Source organism: Mastigoproctus giganteus, chromosome 8 (genome assembly GCF_048544385.1).
Source record: "Mastigoproctus giganteus isolate SK-2022 chromosome 8, ASM4854438v1, whole genome shotgun sequence".
NCBI lineage: Eukaryota > Metazoa > Arthropoda > Arachnida > Uropygi > Thelyphonidae > Mastigoproctus > Mastigoproctus giganteus.
Genome location: NC_143582.1, coordinates 198,284,687 through 198,301,127, shown reverse-complemented (window position 1 = coordinate 198,301,127; position 16,441 = coordinate 198,284,687). Strand labels below are relative to the sequence as shown.

The window sequence follows — 16,441 nt, the reverse complement described above, 5'->3', positions numbered from 1 at the left end:
ATTTTAAAATGCTTGTATCCACTGCTATTACACGTTCTCCAGTGGATGGGGATTCTTTGTGGTATTCACCACCGTACATGATTATAGGAGACTGCTGCATCCATAGGATTTGGGTGCAGCAGTTTTCTTCCCATGGGTGCTGGAATTATTACATTTAGTTTTAGTACGTGTATATAGGGGCCCGCCTCCTCGTGGCTTGGACGGGTACTAGGAGGCAGCATTCCTGGTGATTGCTGCTTCCTGGTAGCAAAGTGGCCAGAAACAATTAAACGCCCATACTACTCAAACATAGCACTACACTCATTTCTGGCCATTGTACAAAGTTATGTATATCATCAGAGAGAACCAGGGCGGAGATAAACCAACGTTTAGGGGCCACCTTACGTAAGACACAACACATATTTGATCGTTTAATTTTACTGACGATGCTCTGATCGTCAGTAAAACTATCCTCCCATACGTATTAGGATGTCCATTAGAGAGACAAATTATTGACATAGAAACAGTTAATCATCTCAGATATTCCTTGAGTGGCCTGGTGCACAGGTAATCTGTGTTATTTGAAGATAATAAAGTAGTCAACCTACGTTGGTTTAATTATGTTTATTTCCGATTTGGGAATACGTACATAATGGAGTCAAAAGTTTCGTGGTATTTTCTTAGCACTTCTTCAGTGACAGGTGTCTTTGGCAATATAGCCGTCACAAAAGGTCACTTAGGTCACAAGAACTTGTTCCTCGTTCCATGGAGAAGAGGAAATCGGTTCGTGGAGTGATCCAACACCATACTTCGACTAGAGGGCGAATGGGATGTGGAGGGTGTCTGGTGAACTCAAAAGCTTACCATCCTGCCTACGATGTGGCAATTCTTTGATGATACCTCATGCCACAACAGGATCTGTTCGACAATGGTTCATGGACATGAACATACAAAAGTTCGAATAACTGGTTCAGAGTCCCGATTTGAATCTATGGGATGAATTGGAATGTTGGGCGATGGCACATCGATGTCTCAGGTGGTTACTGTTCCACAGAAAGAATAAAGGACTATACTTACTGCGGTCTCCCGTTCATTGGTAGAAGGTCTACCCAGGAGAATGGAATGTTGAAGTGGGTGGCCGTTTAAAAAACAATTTAAAATCAGTGTATGTCCGGATACTTTTTAGAGGGTAGTGCACTTCTAAAAACTGTAATGGATTTTAATTTTATAAAATAACGAACCATGCATTTGATAGTAAGTCGAACAGTCCATTCTTATAAATAAATTACGCCATTAATTTCTTCACAGACTTAAAGACTCAAAAAGAAAGAGAAAGAAATACGAAGAAAGTAAATCATTTCTTTCAGTGCTTCTTCTTCTTCTTTTTTTGGCTTCCAAGATTGGTAATTTGAATATGTATAAGACTTCGGAATGCTAGAAATCATTTTTTAATCTACCGAGTTTCCGACAAAGTTTCATCTTGGAGACGAGACGCATAAAAGAATACCAATCTTGTCTCGCCCGTACTTTTTTTTTTTTCTTTGTGTTGCTTTCTTATGCGGTTCATAAATGTCTTGGCGGGATTGGATATTCTTTTGTGTATTGAAATAGGGATTTTGAGACCGGTTTCATAGAAACTTAATCATGTTTTCGTCTTCGGGCACATGTCTTTCATCTTTCAGATGTGATTCTGTAGTTTTACTTTTGTTTATTGACGTAGAAGGTGCAGCCAGTTGGTGACTACTGCTGCACTGGAATAAGATTTTACTATTTATAAGCATTAAGAGATGTTTTATAAATACCTTCGCTCTCTCTTACATTTTTTTTTTCTAATTTCACACGGAATTTTGCACGAGAATATACTGATGAACATTGATGGCCAAAATTTAAGCAGGAGGTGTTAGAATAGGATGTCAACTTACAATTTAATGAGAACTATTTTCTCATCCGTAATTTCCACGTGTCAAATGGACTCCTACAAAGGCTCACTGGAACTCTGCCTTTCAGGTCAGCGTTGAGGCTGTGGTTTATGCAAGAAAGACAACACGGAACTCCAGTGGATGGAACCATGGAAGCAAAATCAAAAGAAAAGGCCTTGATGTTCCATCAAAATATTGATGGTGCAGAAGGTTTTACAGCAAATGACGGATGGCTTGGACGTTAAAAAAAGGTGTCGTGTTATTGATGTATTGAATACTTACAGTGTGGGGGGGGGGGTTATCTGCTGATCAGCCTGGTGCTCAAAGATTTACAGAAGATTTAAGGTCTTTTATGAACAGAGAAAGGTTGATTGGAGAATAACCTTACAATATGGGCAAAACGATTTAAATTATAAGATTTTAGCAACAAAAAACGCATAGATGGACTCTGCATTGGTCAAGAAATGTTTATTTTATTTTTCTAATGAATTTGTGCCTTCTGTAAAGACACTTGAAGAAAAACTCTTACTTGAAAAGGAGATCCTCTTTTTGGATAAAACTCCTTCACATCCTAATTGTGAGGAACTTAAAGAAGGGGACAGAAAGCTCATGTTTTTACAACCGAATGTAACATCCTTGATCCAATTTAGTTTTCCAACAAATCGATACCGATCTGTTGGAAAACATGGTTGAATCCATCAATTAAAATTACCAATTTTGTGTAAATTAATGTACATGTTTAAAGTGAAAACAAAATTCTTAAGGTACGTAGTTACACTTTTTTATAATTTCCAGCTTTAACCGACTTTTTCGATTAACCGACCGGTCCCGATAACTTCGGATAAGAGGGCTTTCTCCTTTAATGAAGTCCAGAACCCTTAAGCTATGAAAATTGTATAAAGCCAATCGTACATATCGGGTATAGCCTGTTTCTATACACAGCTATGAGCAATCTGGGCTCGATGCATCAGTCTCATATTCTGGAGGCACTTTGCGACAAGTTGCCTTGATATTGCACTAAGGTACAGGAAAATCGAGTTTTCCTGTACAGAAAGGCTACACTCGACATGTACGATGTGTTTGGAATACTGTACTTTTTAGAAACAGCTGGATTATTACTTCAACTGGCTATGAAACTTAGGAAGGTGCTGCTTTAATGATAATTAAGTGTACACGCGGTTGTTCTCGTAATAAAAAAAAAAAACTGCATGATACATAAAATGTGCACGTTCTTGTAGGAGAAATTTATACCATTTTGATTTCCACATTTTGAGTAAAAATTCGGTCAGCGACACATCAGGAGGAAATTCAGAACAACCCCTCCATTTATTTGAAACAAATCACATTGGCATAATTCCAATAAAAGCGAGGCGCATTTCTTTAAATGAAAACGTATTACTTTATTTTTGTTCTTGTACTTTGTGCTTCCCGGCTGCCATACGGTGATGTATCATGTTTCAAATGCGCTGTGCGTGTGTCATCATTTGCAGACAGCAGAATACCAAATGCATCTCACTATGTTATAGCATAACGACATTGGGGAATGGTGCAGTTCTGGGAAACACATTAGCAAAGTTTTCGTAGCCGCATTTTTTAGGATGGTAATGTGTGTTCACCGAAAAGGGAATTTATTTTACCATCTTCGAATAAACCAAAAAAATTTGACTTTGCTATTCGTTATATATAGGTGAACACTGGTTTCAAGCGTACATTTATCTTCACATAATGGAATGTTGCTGAACTTATTTATAATTTTTACTGTCCTGCAATCATTCTAACTCCTATATGCACTGTATATACACTAGTCTCTCAAAAGTATGTGGACACCTTCTAAACATCTAAACTTCTGCAGAGTTCAAAAGAGGCTGGAATCAGTTGAAGATGTTTCAAAGACCGGTCAGTCATCTGAAGTAATAAATTCTGAAATAATTGTTATAACGATGTTCAAAGTTTGTACAAGATGGGTTCTTTTCTGGAAACCTTTCCATTCATGACAAACATCAGAGGGGAGGTCATCAAACGAGAATTAAGAATTAATTCTTGCTAATCTAGATGGATTTTATCCCGTTTTGTGACTGGTGAAGAAACTTGGCTACATTTTTGTGATCCCGAATCCAAATTAGAAAGCATGAAGTGGAACACAAGAGATCTCGGACCCTGAAAAGGTTTTAAACCTAATCATCAGCTGGAAATGTGTTGGCCTCAGTTTTCTGGGCACAAAATGATTGTGTACCTAAAACTACACTAATAGGGGAATGTTCAAGCAGCCTTATGCCAAAGTTTAAAGTTGAAATTCCGGGAAGAAAAATACGAGGAAAGTTGGGTCATCGGGTTTTGCTTTTCCACGACAATGCGCCGGCACACAAATCCCCATTGCATAGGCTAAAATTTATGAATTTTTGAATTTATGAATTTTACGGATTTGAACAATTAAACCACACATCTGTACAGTCCAGATCTGGTTCCAAATGACTTCTATTTGTTTATAAATCTCAATAATTTACTTGATCTCATTTTAAAGGTCACGAATCGTTGAAAGCAGCTGTGGAATCTTGGTTTGATGCCCAGCCTGAAGGATTTTTTGAATAGCAATCCTTCCTGAGAATAGCAAAGTAACTATTAACTGCAAACACCACAGCTTTTTATTAGTCAGCGGGACCACTGTTGTGAAAAGGATTAAAAGAGCGTAAGGGAAGTAAACAATTTGGACGACTTAAATGCGAGAACATTTCCCACGGTTGGCAACTTGGACAAAGAACGCTTCTTAGAGGAACTCTCACAGGAGATCAAGAGATTATAAACAAAAAATAAAACCCAAGTAAATGTCCTTTGGCTAAATCTGTTTCGCAATAAATTCACAGTTAGCAATAACATGCCTGAACAAGTCTGAACGTGTTCTAACAAATTTATCACATCAATGTAATTTGAGATTTAAATTAATGCCTTTTCGCACCTCAGAGTTCTAATTTCTTGATGTTGATCATTTCACGGAAACACTCATGTATATACACTTCCCTACCATTAAAACCAGATACCCCTCCGTTGATAGATAATCACGTCCTACCCAAACACCACCAGTTAGACGCAACTATAAATATGCTCGTAAGCCTTCGAAAAGACAGTTATACGATTGCGAATGCAAGATGCCGGGATAGATGGAGTTAACCGACTTCCAGCGCGGTTTGACAATATAGTGCTACATAAGCATTGGTCTGTATGTGATATTTCAATGGCACTGACGATTTCTAGGTCGACCATTGGTGATGTATCTCCAAATGAAAGAGGGCTAGTGCTGAAACCATCGCAAAACCTCCAAAGCTGACGGAACATAAGAGGTGAATCCCTCGAAGAATCATCCTCTAGGAACGTAGGTCAACGCTGTCGCAGCATACACACATTTTCAGTGAGACGATTGGGATATGTCAGCACAGTACATTGTGCAGGATGCTATGTGATTTTTGTATTTGATTAAAAACTTGAGAATGCGGTTAAACCACGGTTAACATCATCATCAACATGCAACCTTCAACGTGCCACCAGGGCAATAAGCCCGTATTGCTGGTTTACACCAAATCGCTAATTCTGAAAGCGAAGAATCCTGAAAGTTCGAAAAGAATTATTTCTCATCCACATAGTCTTCAGGCTACCAATCAGAATAGATCAGCAAGTACCGCATGCAACTGCGGGCACTGTGAATGTACTCCCTCAATGAAATTAGTATCCCAATCAAGGATTTGCCACAAGGTTTTGATGAAATCTGCGAATCCCCTCTGCTAATCATCGTTTAGCGTAGCTCACACGGTGCCAATCACCTGAGAACCCTCTAAATCCATCACACAACATTTTGATAACATTTATCGAACGTCATATTATCCTCTGGTGATGTCACAAAAATTAGCATAATTTATTTGCTGCTGATTGCCATGAAAGCAGATTTAATATATCAAATTCGCTTTCCGATAATAAATTATCAAGAACCTTTCAAAGGAATTCACTGAAAAAGACAGGTGTGCTTCAAAGGTGATGGATCACAAATTCAAACTCAAGTCTGGTCCCTGAGTAGAGGATATCTTAAAAGTTTTTATTGACCAGCCGGAAAATAAAAAAAAAAAATAAATAAAAAAACACTGAGTAGATCTGCAGTTTTGCAATGGTGCGGAAAATTCACAAAGGACGCCTGTTCGTGCGATCATCCCGACGGAGGCGGTGGCTGAACGAAAGTCAGCTGGTCCACAGAAGTTCTAAGACAGACGTGCCCGTCGTGAGTTCAATATGTCAAGGTCAACAGCAAGTAAGATGTTACTTCGCTGTCTGAGAATGAAACCATATGAGTTACAGCTCGTATAGAAGCTGTCGATCAACAGCTTCTATACGAGCTGTAACAAGAAACCGATTTACATATTTTGTGTGCTAAAAAACTGCGAAAAGCCCTACTCCTTCCGCCTAAGATCGCTGATAATATTCCCAACTGGCATTAGCATTAGCAGAAGCATATGATGCAAGAAATAAAAGCTTATACAGCATCAGCCAAAAAAAGAAACCTTTCCATTTCACCCATTCATTCGCTCCAAATGTATTCAGTTTTTCCTCGAATTTATTTAAGCTATAGACTTCCACAACGACAGATGGAAGTTTGTTCCAGCAATAAACCACCCGCTGGCTAAAGGCAAATTTCTGCACATCTATTCGACAACTGTCTTTCCTCAATTTGAATTTATGCCCTCTCAAGTGCATAATCTGAGCAAGAGGATGAATCCTTTCAGCATTGAGCTTGCTCAAGCCATTCAAGGCCTTGTACGCCTCAATCAGATCAACTCGCGGGTGCCTAGTCTCCAGCCACTGCAACTTGCAGAACTTAAGCCTTTCTTGGTAAGAGCACCCCGTTGTTCCGCTCACCAATCTCGTTGCCCTTCTCTGTACTCGTTCTAGCAGCTCTACATCTTTCCTAAAATGAGGCCTCCAGACCTGTACGCAGTACTCAAGGTGTGGCCTGACCATTGCCTTATACAAGAGGATAATCACCTCCTTATCCCTGCTAGAAAAATTCCTTCCTGTATATCATTGACCAGACACCATGAGCTACTCTTGCAGACCATCTGCACTGCACAGAGAACTTCATATCTGACTGCACAATTACCCCAGGTCTTTTTAATTCTCCACCTCCCTGAGTGTAGTACCACACAGTTGGTACGTCGCTCTCGGGTTACTGCTTCCCATTGCAGTACTTTGCATTTGACAATGTTAAATTTCGGTTGCCACCTTCTCAGTCCATCTGCCCAACTTTTCTAGAACCTATTGCAGTAGCATACTGTCATTAACAACCCATCTAACCTTTGTATCTTCTGCAAACTTGGACATTAAGCCTGATATACCTTCATCAATATCATTGATAAATATACAAATAACAATGGGCCCAACACCGAACCCTTGGGGACTCCACTAATAACATTTATCTACGAAGAGCAGTATCTTGATTACCACTCTCTGTCTTCTCCCACTCAAACATCCTTTTGAAGAAGAATTGAAGAATATGTTGAGAATTCCTTCAATCGCAGATAGGATTCGAACCCAAACGTTTACAAAAGAGTTGCGAGTGGCGAACTTGCTGTTGTTATGATGTCTTAACGAATTAGCTAGACAAGATCTTTCTTCAGCAAAAGAAAGCAATCTTACGAGTCTCTTATAGTAACATCATTATAATATCATGATGAAACTATAAGAGAAATTCGCACATTCCCCCCCCCCGCAAACTTTTGAATCTTTGTAGATCTAAGGATGCGTCCATTATTATAGAGTGGGGTTTATCTACTTCCTTACCTGCTTTTTAATATGTGACCATAAAGATACCAACAATTTCCTGTGCTTTCTTCACCTTTAAACCATCGTGGCCAAATTAGTTGGGGATGGGTTGCAGAATTCCTCTTCCCACCTCCGGAAACGAGTTTTCATCCAGAAAAAAAAAGACAAACCGACCTTTAGAACACACGCAGTCTCCAACCATAATAGGCTCATTAAAATTCGTTTAATGCTGGATAATTGGTAGCAGACCTAAGAGTTCTTCTCTTTTAACAGTATGCTCTTGGACATGTTTGTAGCTCTTTTTACACACTTATGTAGACTACTACGATTGGAAGAGATCGCGTACTAAAAGTTTTCTCAAAGACCTGTGAAAAGAGAAACAAAAGCATCGAATAACTAAGAAAATCGCAGATCCTTAGGTGTGAAAAAGTGAACCGTTAAGAGAACTATCACGCTGAAGATGTAAAATTGGGTCTTTAAGAAGAAGCTACAGATTCAAGAGGACTACAGCCGAACCGTGAAGACAAATGACACATCTGATGACACGAACGATTCCCTCGTGATAAATGAACAAAGTGAAGAGCACGTGATTTATTGAAGACACGCAACGTATCATTGGGCGTACATTGTCTTTAACTGCTTCTCTTAATGCGTGCAACTTTCGAAGTTGCTGAAGAATCTCTTGGCGATAATTAAAGTTGGTGCTCGTTTAAGAAGTACAAGTTTGATGGCTGATTGAGTTTCGGACCTTTTCCTCGCGCTAATATTTGTCTTTCTTTCTTTCTTTGCACGCAGCTCTTTTCCGACACAGAAAAGGGTGGTGGTGTGATGGTCCCTCACGAATAAAGTGTGATGGGAACTCTATTTGCATAGCAAATTACCATCAGCGTATGCGTTAAAAGTCTGGAATCAAAACGGGTACAGAAACAGAATCTGTGATTCAGTGTGGTGGTTCGCTGTACTTACTGTTTCAATTCACGTATGGTTTTGATTTGTTGATAACTGATAAGAAGGCTTACAACGTGTAGGTTTTTCGATATCTGTTCAATATTCTACCTACATCTTCGAGAGTGACGAATACGTATCTTATTTTTCTTTTCGCGAATGTGTGAGAGCAGAACAAATCGAAATGTAGTTCTAGAAGTAGAAACGTTCGTATTTTCTAGACATAGCTGTTCGGTATTAGTAGTGTTGAATAGCTAATAAATATTTAAATTCGATGTCTAGCATGCCTCGCACTTCATCGTTAATCGTATGAAATAAATAAATACAAATATTGTCCCTAGATGGCAGGGTTACTCTTTAAGTTGGCATTCAGATTGCTGTTCAGATTGTAAAAATTCAGATCTTGGGTCCACTCCATACTTCAACTAAAAGTCAGGAAGAAGGCAGTGATTGGCAGGTGCCACTCACTGTTTAGCCCCCCCTTTCCTCCTAGGTTGACATGCCTAGGGTAATTTATCCCCCCCCACTTGCCGCTGTTTTAAAATCCGGAACTCGTTTTCCGATTTTTAAACAGAGGGATGGGGGAGATAAACACTATACCTACTCTAAGTATCCCCCTCCTCTACAACACAAAACAATCAAAAACAAAACGCATTCACCATTCATAGAACTCGACAGTACAAATCACTCCGTTCTACGACCACGCCCACTGCGTGGAGACAAGTGGTACCCAAATAATAGATTTTAGCCAAAGATCTTTTGCTTTGGGTTGCATAACGTATGAGGAACATTGTCGCATCCGAAAGAGCAGGCCTAAAATATTTACAAACTATACAAATATTTAAAAAAATACTAAACCAAACAGTATTTATAAATAAACAATATTCATTAATATACAAAAAAAGGTTACAATGGAACGTCAAATGTTAGACAGTGAAGCACGTGCATGAGGTTAGTGAACGTAATGGGGGAAGTTGTCAATAATTAATTGCATTTGTAGTAACGTAATTGCCTCACCGTCTTCTCCCATTGGCTCGAATAAATATCACTAGGAATAAAATTTCTTTAATGTATAGAGAGTAATAATAATAATACTGTAATAATAATAATAATAATAATAATAAATGGGGTGCGATTAGCCCAGTGATTACAACGTTGGATCAACAATATCGTAGACGCGAGTTCGAAAATTGCGAGCGAATAAGAAAAATAGCGCGAAAGTTGCTTCATCGGACCTAACGCCACCAAAATTGAAGTGACATCTGAGGCAGAGAGTGGCGCCACTTCGTGTCGCACCCAATAACTACCATCCACAACTAGATGCAAAAGCCAAAGCTAAAAATAGGTCCACCTTGATAGCTGTATGAATATACGAAGTAGAAATCGTCAAAGAGAACTTATCGGGTTCATCGTGACAATTCATGACGATTATATGACGAAGACAAGTGGAAGAAGGCTCTAGCAAAATTCGAGGGAGTGGACTTCACACAGACCCACACCATGCCAAAGCAAAGCCCCAACAGAATCATGTGGCAAGTCCCAGACCGCCTCAATCAGTGAATAATACCTGATTATCTGAACAACAACGAAGAAATACTAGACACCATCCACTAGACGCCAGTAATACTAGATGTCAACCATTTACTGTATCGCTGTAGCAATCACCAGGATGAACGGAAGGGAAATTAGATACAAACAAAAAACAAAACGCAAAGACAAGGATCCACTAGTCTGGAGGAGCAGAGTGAAGGTAGGCCAACTGACCCAGAACCAACGGGATAACAGAAGTAAGAAGCTGATCAGAAAAGTGAAGACCATCCTCAAGACAGACAGCATCCCCAAGACCTATAATCAGAGAATCGAAGAATATCTTGACACTCTCAAGCAGAAACTCTTAGAACTCAGCAAGAGACAACCGGATATTCGATAAAAACCAGAGAGCTTTCTACAGGAACATCGGAAGGAAGAGGTGAAAGAAGGCAACGTCCCCCCCACGACGATTACTGTTATTGGTCCTGAACACCTACAAGTGTTCAGGACCAATTTCAGGTTGGTTGTGTTCAATTATTTTATTATTATTGTTACTGTTAGTCGAAGAGTTCTCTTACTGTCCCACATGTGCTTAGGGTTAAGGCTGCTAGGTTCTTACTTTTTATGAAGGCACTTAAGAACCATGCCGGTGGTGATCGAGATGATCATTATTTGTTCCATATGCCACATATCTTTGACTGAGTACTTCCTGATCTTTTCCTTATAGGTTTTCTAGAAACTGATGGTATTGGACACCGCTATGTCGATCAGCTAAGTAGCCATTTCCTTCTTGTTGATGAGTGGTCTGTTGGGGGGATTGTATAGTCTATAATGAGAGGTCTCTACTATGGCCTGATGATCGTACTTGTAATATGGTATGCTTTCTTTGATCAACTGATATTTTTTCGCTAGCTTCTGAGGTATTATCCTGGAGACCTGGTCGTGCTTATGACTGTACTCTGTCTGGGTGATCACTCTGATTCCCGCGGTGAAGTGCTGGATTGTTTCTGGAGCCAGGTGACATTGTCGACATGTGTCATCTGTTACTCAGGGGTCCTAGGATTTCCTGTAGTTCCTGATGTTAATTACCTGGCCTTGGATGGCGAGCATAAATCCTTCGGTTTCGGGAGATGGCCTTCCTTTCGTGAGCCAAGCGTTGGAAGCCATCTTATCTATTAAGTCTTAATTGAGGTCATTGTAGTGTCTGCTATGAAAAACCTTCTCCTATTTTCCTGTTTATTTCTTCTGTCTGTGTGAATGTGGACTCCTCGTTAAGGTTGAGCGTTGTGCGCCCTTTATCTTTCTTATAGCTTGATAGATTGGTGCTGTACTTTCCTGGATGCAATCCCACAGGTTCTTAATCGCATTTGCGTGTTCAAAGAGGTCAGTCAGTTCCCTCTCTCTTTCTTTAGGAGCTATGGTCAGTCTCTCGATGGCTGACTACGGGTGGTGGTGGCGGTTCTTGGTCATCATTATCCTGTTCGATCTCATAATCTCCTCCAGGTCGGTGTTGGTTCAATCTACAATCCCGGAGTACACTAGTACTGGGACAGCGAAAGTTTTTATGACTGTGACTATGGTATTTCTCAGTCAGACGGGGGAAGATCTCCTTGTGTTCTAACCGGTGGGCCAGCATCATCCCCAGATATTTGCATCTCTCTACCTCTGTCATGGTTTCAATCTCTTCGCCGGTCTTCAGCTGGCAGATTTGCCCGATCCATGGAATACATCAATGTCAGCAAGATGTCCTTTATGTCTAGGCCAAATTGCTTACTGATCTCAGTGCTGAACTCTTTGGTGATCCGGAATAGCTGTTGGAGTTGATTTTAATTTCCGGCATAACGTTTTATGTCATCCATGTACATCAGCTGACAGAGGGTGTACAGGTTATTGCTCCCTCCTTTTAAGTATATCCGTATTTCTTGTTATTGAGCATAGTGGACAGTGGGTTGAGTGCCTGACAGAACTATAGTGGGCTCAAGGCATCTCCCTGAAAGATTCCCCTTTTTGATGTGTATCGATTTGGTCGTGACGTTCTGGACCTTGATGGTTGTCCTCCATTTTGTCATAGTTTCTTCTAGGAAGTGTGTCAGTGTTGGGTTAACTTTGTATATCTTCAGTGTCTCCATCAACCCGACACTGACACACTTCCTAGTCGCAACTATGACAAAATGGAGGACAACCGTCAAGATCTAGAACGTCACGACCAAACCGATACACATCAGAAGAGGAATTTTGTACTTTGTTGGGAGACAGGAATATTGGTCTTTACTTTTCCCTGTTTATGGTGTCCTTGTCCTTAACGTTCAGGTAGATGATTCCTTAAGCCAGAAACGCCGCGATTGTGTCAGAATGCCCTATTATCTCAAAAAAAAATCAAAAAAAAAAACTCAAACTATTATATTAGGGCCACCCATAATTTCTTATATATGTGTTATGTCTGTAAATTGCGTGTGTTCTTTGGTCGATTTACCTCTTTTGTTGAACGAAAAAACCCCAGTTTCTTGGGGGGAAATACCTTGCTATCTATGCCTGAGACCGACTAACTCAGCCACGGAGAGTGCCATATTATCTGGGCGAACCACTCCGCTATGTGTGTAGCTGAACTTCTTGTAAAATAGGTCAAGATCTTTCCAACCATTGAACAATTGTGCAGGTAAAAGGTGCCATGCCTTGACTAACAATCATCTGAACAATCTGACATGTTTGGGCAATAGGAATTATGTTCCAATGGCAGCTCAAAAGCAACTCAGTGCATTTTGATATTTTGAACAAAGACCAATGATCCTTCATGTTTAATATTAAGTACTGTAGACTCTAACCTTTAGTGATTGGTGTTTTTATAAAAAAAAAAAAAACATTTTTAAATAATTTTCTAAAAAATATTATTTTTAGTATAATTGATGGTATATTACAGATTATAAAATATTTTAGATGAATTTTAGATTTTTCTTAAATATAACTTGAGAAGTGGATAGCAATGTGACAGCTGAGGTGTGGCCAAAATAAAAATTTTTAATTCATAAGTCTCTTAATTCTTTCAACATAGCCATTGTGTCTAAATGGCATAAATAGCTAGATAATTTTAAGTTCTGTTGTCTGTCCTTGAAATACAAGAGCACACTTCGTACTTTTTAAAATAGAAAAGCGTACTTTTTTAAATAAGCAAAGCAAACATTTTAAAAGCTTCTATTCCATAAATTTGAATTTATTGAAGTTCGAATTCCGAGTACAAATTCAGAAAATCCAAAGCGAATGGACTTTTCCACATTCACTGGTTGGTAAAATTTATTGATTCTTAAATAAGCCAAGTCAACACCAAGATAGACATGAGCACCGTCAGCTGCTCAGTTATCCTAGAGGCTTGGACATTTGTGAGTTCCAAAAAGAAACTTTCTACACACTGGGATAAAATATTGAAAACTGGGACGTCTGGTCACCCTAGATTAGAGATGATCAGACGTCTTGTAGACATCTGATCATCTGCAGACTTTTCCCAGTACTTTCAGCAATAATTTCGTCCTTTAAGAGATGGCAGCAGACTTTTTGATGGTAATTAAATATGCAAATGAAGCAGTGTGTTTTGAATAGAACCCGTGAGACTGCGTGACAGACTGAGTAATATAAGATACTCTTGAGTTGAGAATACACGTTTTCCTTTCTTATTTACCTTTGTTTAATGTCCAAACGGATAACGTGACGCGAAGTCATAATCCAAACTTCTTTCTGTTTTAGAAATTCGCACCAAAACTTGTTTAAACTTTCTTCTCAACAGTTGACAGATTTATCCTTCCTGACTAGTGGTTCTTTATTAAGAATAACAACACAGCCCTCCTACTTGCTGCATATATTCTGACTCGAATTCGCCCATGAATTTTAGAAACCCCATTTTCGCAGCCTTCTTTAGGTTAGAGAAACAACGCCCGTTGATATACATCTTCATGTGCTTGAAGCAAAAAACAAAAATCGTATCGAAACGTACACACTAATCCCAAGTATTCGTGAAAATTAAAAATGTCCAACGACATACTCTTCAAAGTATTTTATATAAAAATATTAAAAGGTGTATTAATTAAGTTCTGTAATTCTATAAAAATCTTAAGAATTACTAAATTTTGCTTTTTAAACTTTCAATGTTCATTTATAGGGAGTAAATTTATAAACAACATATGGCGGATGCAGAGGCCAGGTTGTCAGCAAGGGCTTGTTGCACTTTCAGTTGATTTACAGCATCGTTGTTGTAGGAAAGTAGAAACGTGGCTTACATGATGTAACAGCCCAGTTCAGTGTAATTGCCTATCCTAGAGAATTAATGCTGCAGTCAATGAATGCCGGAAGGATATTGGGTTTCCTTTCTTTCTTTTAGGATGTACATATTGAAAAGCATCGTGCGTGCAAACCTATCTACATTAGCATGCGCATGTAGCAGCTTTTATGGATATTGCAAGAAAATTAGGAAAAATTGCTATATTTAGAATAATGTAAACAATGTGTTCACAGTAATTAAGCACGTCTTTGAGAGAAATGCCATTATTAGTCAATTTCTCACTGTCACTTTCACTTGCGAATGTAATGAGGCACGTGTTTTACATTTCAGCAAACGGCCATGTTTATTGTTACGTCATCAACAATGATCTACAGTCAATTCTTTTTCATGTCACACGCTGTTGTAAAAAACATCAAACTTTTTGGCAAACTGCCAAGATTAATATTGTTTTACATTTGAGCAAATGACCATGTTTATTGTTACGTCATCAACAATAACGATCTACAATAAATTATTTTTCATGTCACAAATATCAAATTTTTTGGCAAACTGCCAAGATTAATTCTGTTTTTACATTTGGGCAAATGGCCATTTTAAAGTCATCAACAATGATATATAATAAATTCCTTTTCCATGTCACAAGCTGTTGAAAATATCAAACTTTTTGACTGCCAGGATTAGTGTTTAGTTGTTTTACATTTGAGCAAATGGCCATGTTTATTGTTACGTCATCAACAATGATCTACAATAAATTCTTTCTCATGTCAGAAGCTGTTGTAAATGTAAAACTTTTTTGGCTAGCTGCCAGGATTAGTGTTTATTTGTTTTGCATTTGAGCACATGGCCATGTTTATTGTTAATTCATCAACAATGATATACAATAAATTCTTTTTCATGTCAGAAGCTGTTGTAAATATCAAACTTTTTGACTGTCAGGATTACTGTTTAGTTGTTTTGCATTTAAGAAAATGGCCATGTTTATTGTTAAGTCATCACCATGACCTACAATAAATTCTTTTTCCATGTCACAAACTCTTGTAAATGTCAAACTTTTTGACAAGCTGCCAGGATTAGTGTTACCTAGTTAAAAAACACGACAGATTTTCCAGTCGTCTACATTTTTGCTTAGAATAGAAGTATTTTGGGGAGTCCCCCTCCCCAAAATTCCTTAATGAGACCTTAGACTTACCTTAAACACAAACGCACCATCCTCCATGTCCCCTATTAGTTTCCCACAGGGTGTGTCTACGAACACATCATTATCCGAGATGTCCGAAGAAAATAACATACTAGCGAACACTGAAGTGCTTGTTCCATCACTCCAAACACCCGGAACCATAGTCACACAAGCCACTACCACAAGAGCAGTCGCCATTCCAACGACGAAGGCCATGATTATTTTCCGTAGTTTACACTTTCCGTCGTTCACGCGCACATTAATGTGAAGGTCGTCTTGTTCTGGACAGAGATCTTCTTCGATGCCTACTTGCTTGTATGGTCGATGTCCACCCAAGAGGAGAGACATTGTAGATCTTAGATTCTTCACATGACACAGTAATGGTTTACCTGTACGAATAAAAAGAAAAAAACACTAGATTTTCTTCTCGTACTGGCTTAATCCAAAGTTGTGTTAAAATAATTAAACCTTTCCTTTACATAAAATGGCTGCGCTGTTTATTGCCACCAAGATGATCACTGCTAATCATCTTGGTGGCATTGTGGTTTTCGAACTTTTATTCTTGTGTTTAATTATAACCGATCTTCTTATAATTATTTTTATTTTCAGAAAACATCGTTAAAAAATTATTTTAAAATATTCTATATTATTTTCATTTAAAATTATTATTTTTAAAGTGATTGATATTGCATGGCTGTACTTAAAATTATTCTCATAAAAAATTTAAAATAAATTCTAAAAATGGAATTATAGTTGGTCCAACGTTAATTGACTAAATTTGTAAGTTTTTGTTCAAAAAAAAAATTAATTAAAATATTATCAGTA

General features: G+C 38.5%; 1 protein-coding gene across 1 annotated transcript in view; it reads right to left on the bottom strand.

Annotated features, from left to right (window-relative positions):
* LOC150082156 (uncharacterized) overlaps nt 1–15,999 on the bottom strand; it is a 54,546-nt gene extending 38,547 nt beyond the window's left edge. Inside the window, exon 1 of the mRNA XM_090380019.1 lies at nt 15,629–15,999. Coding sequence (XP_090236145.1) covers nt 15,629–15,964 — 336 coding nt within the window. The 5' untranslated portion in view covers nt 15,965–15,999. The remainder of the gene's footprint in view (nt 1–15,628) is intronic.
* Nucleotides 16,000–16,441: the final 442 nt, after the last annotated feature.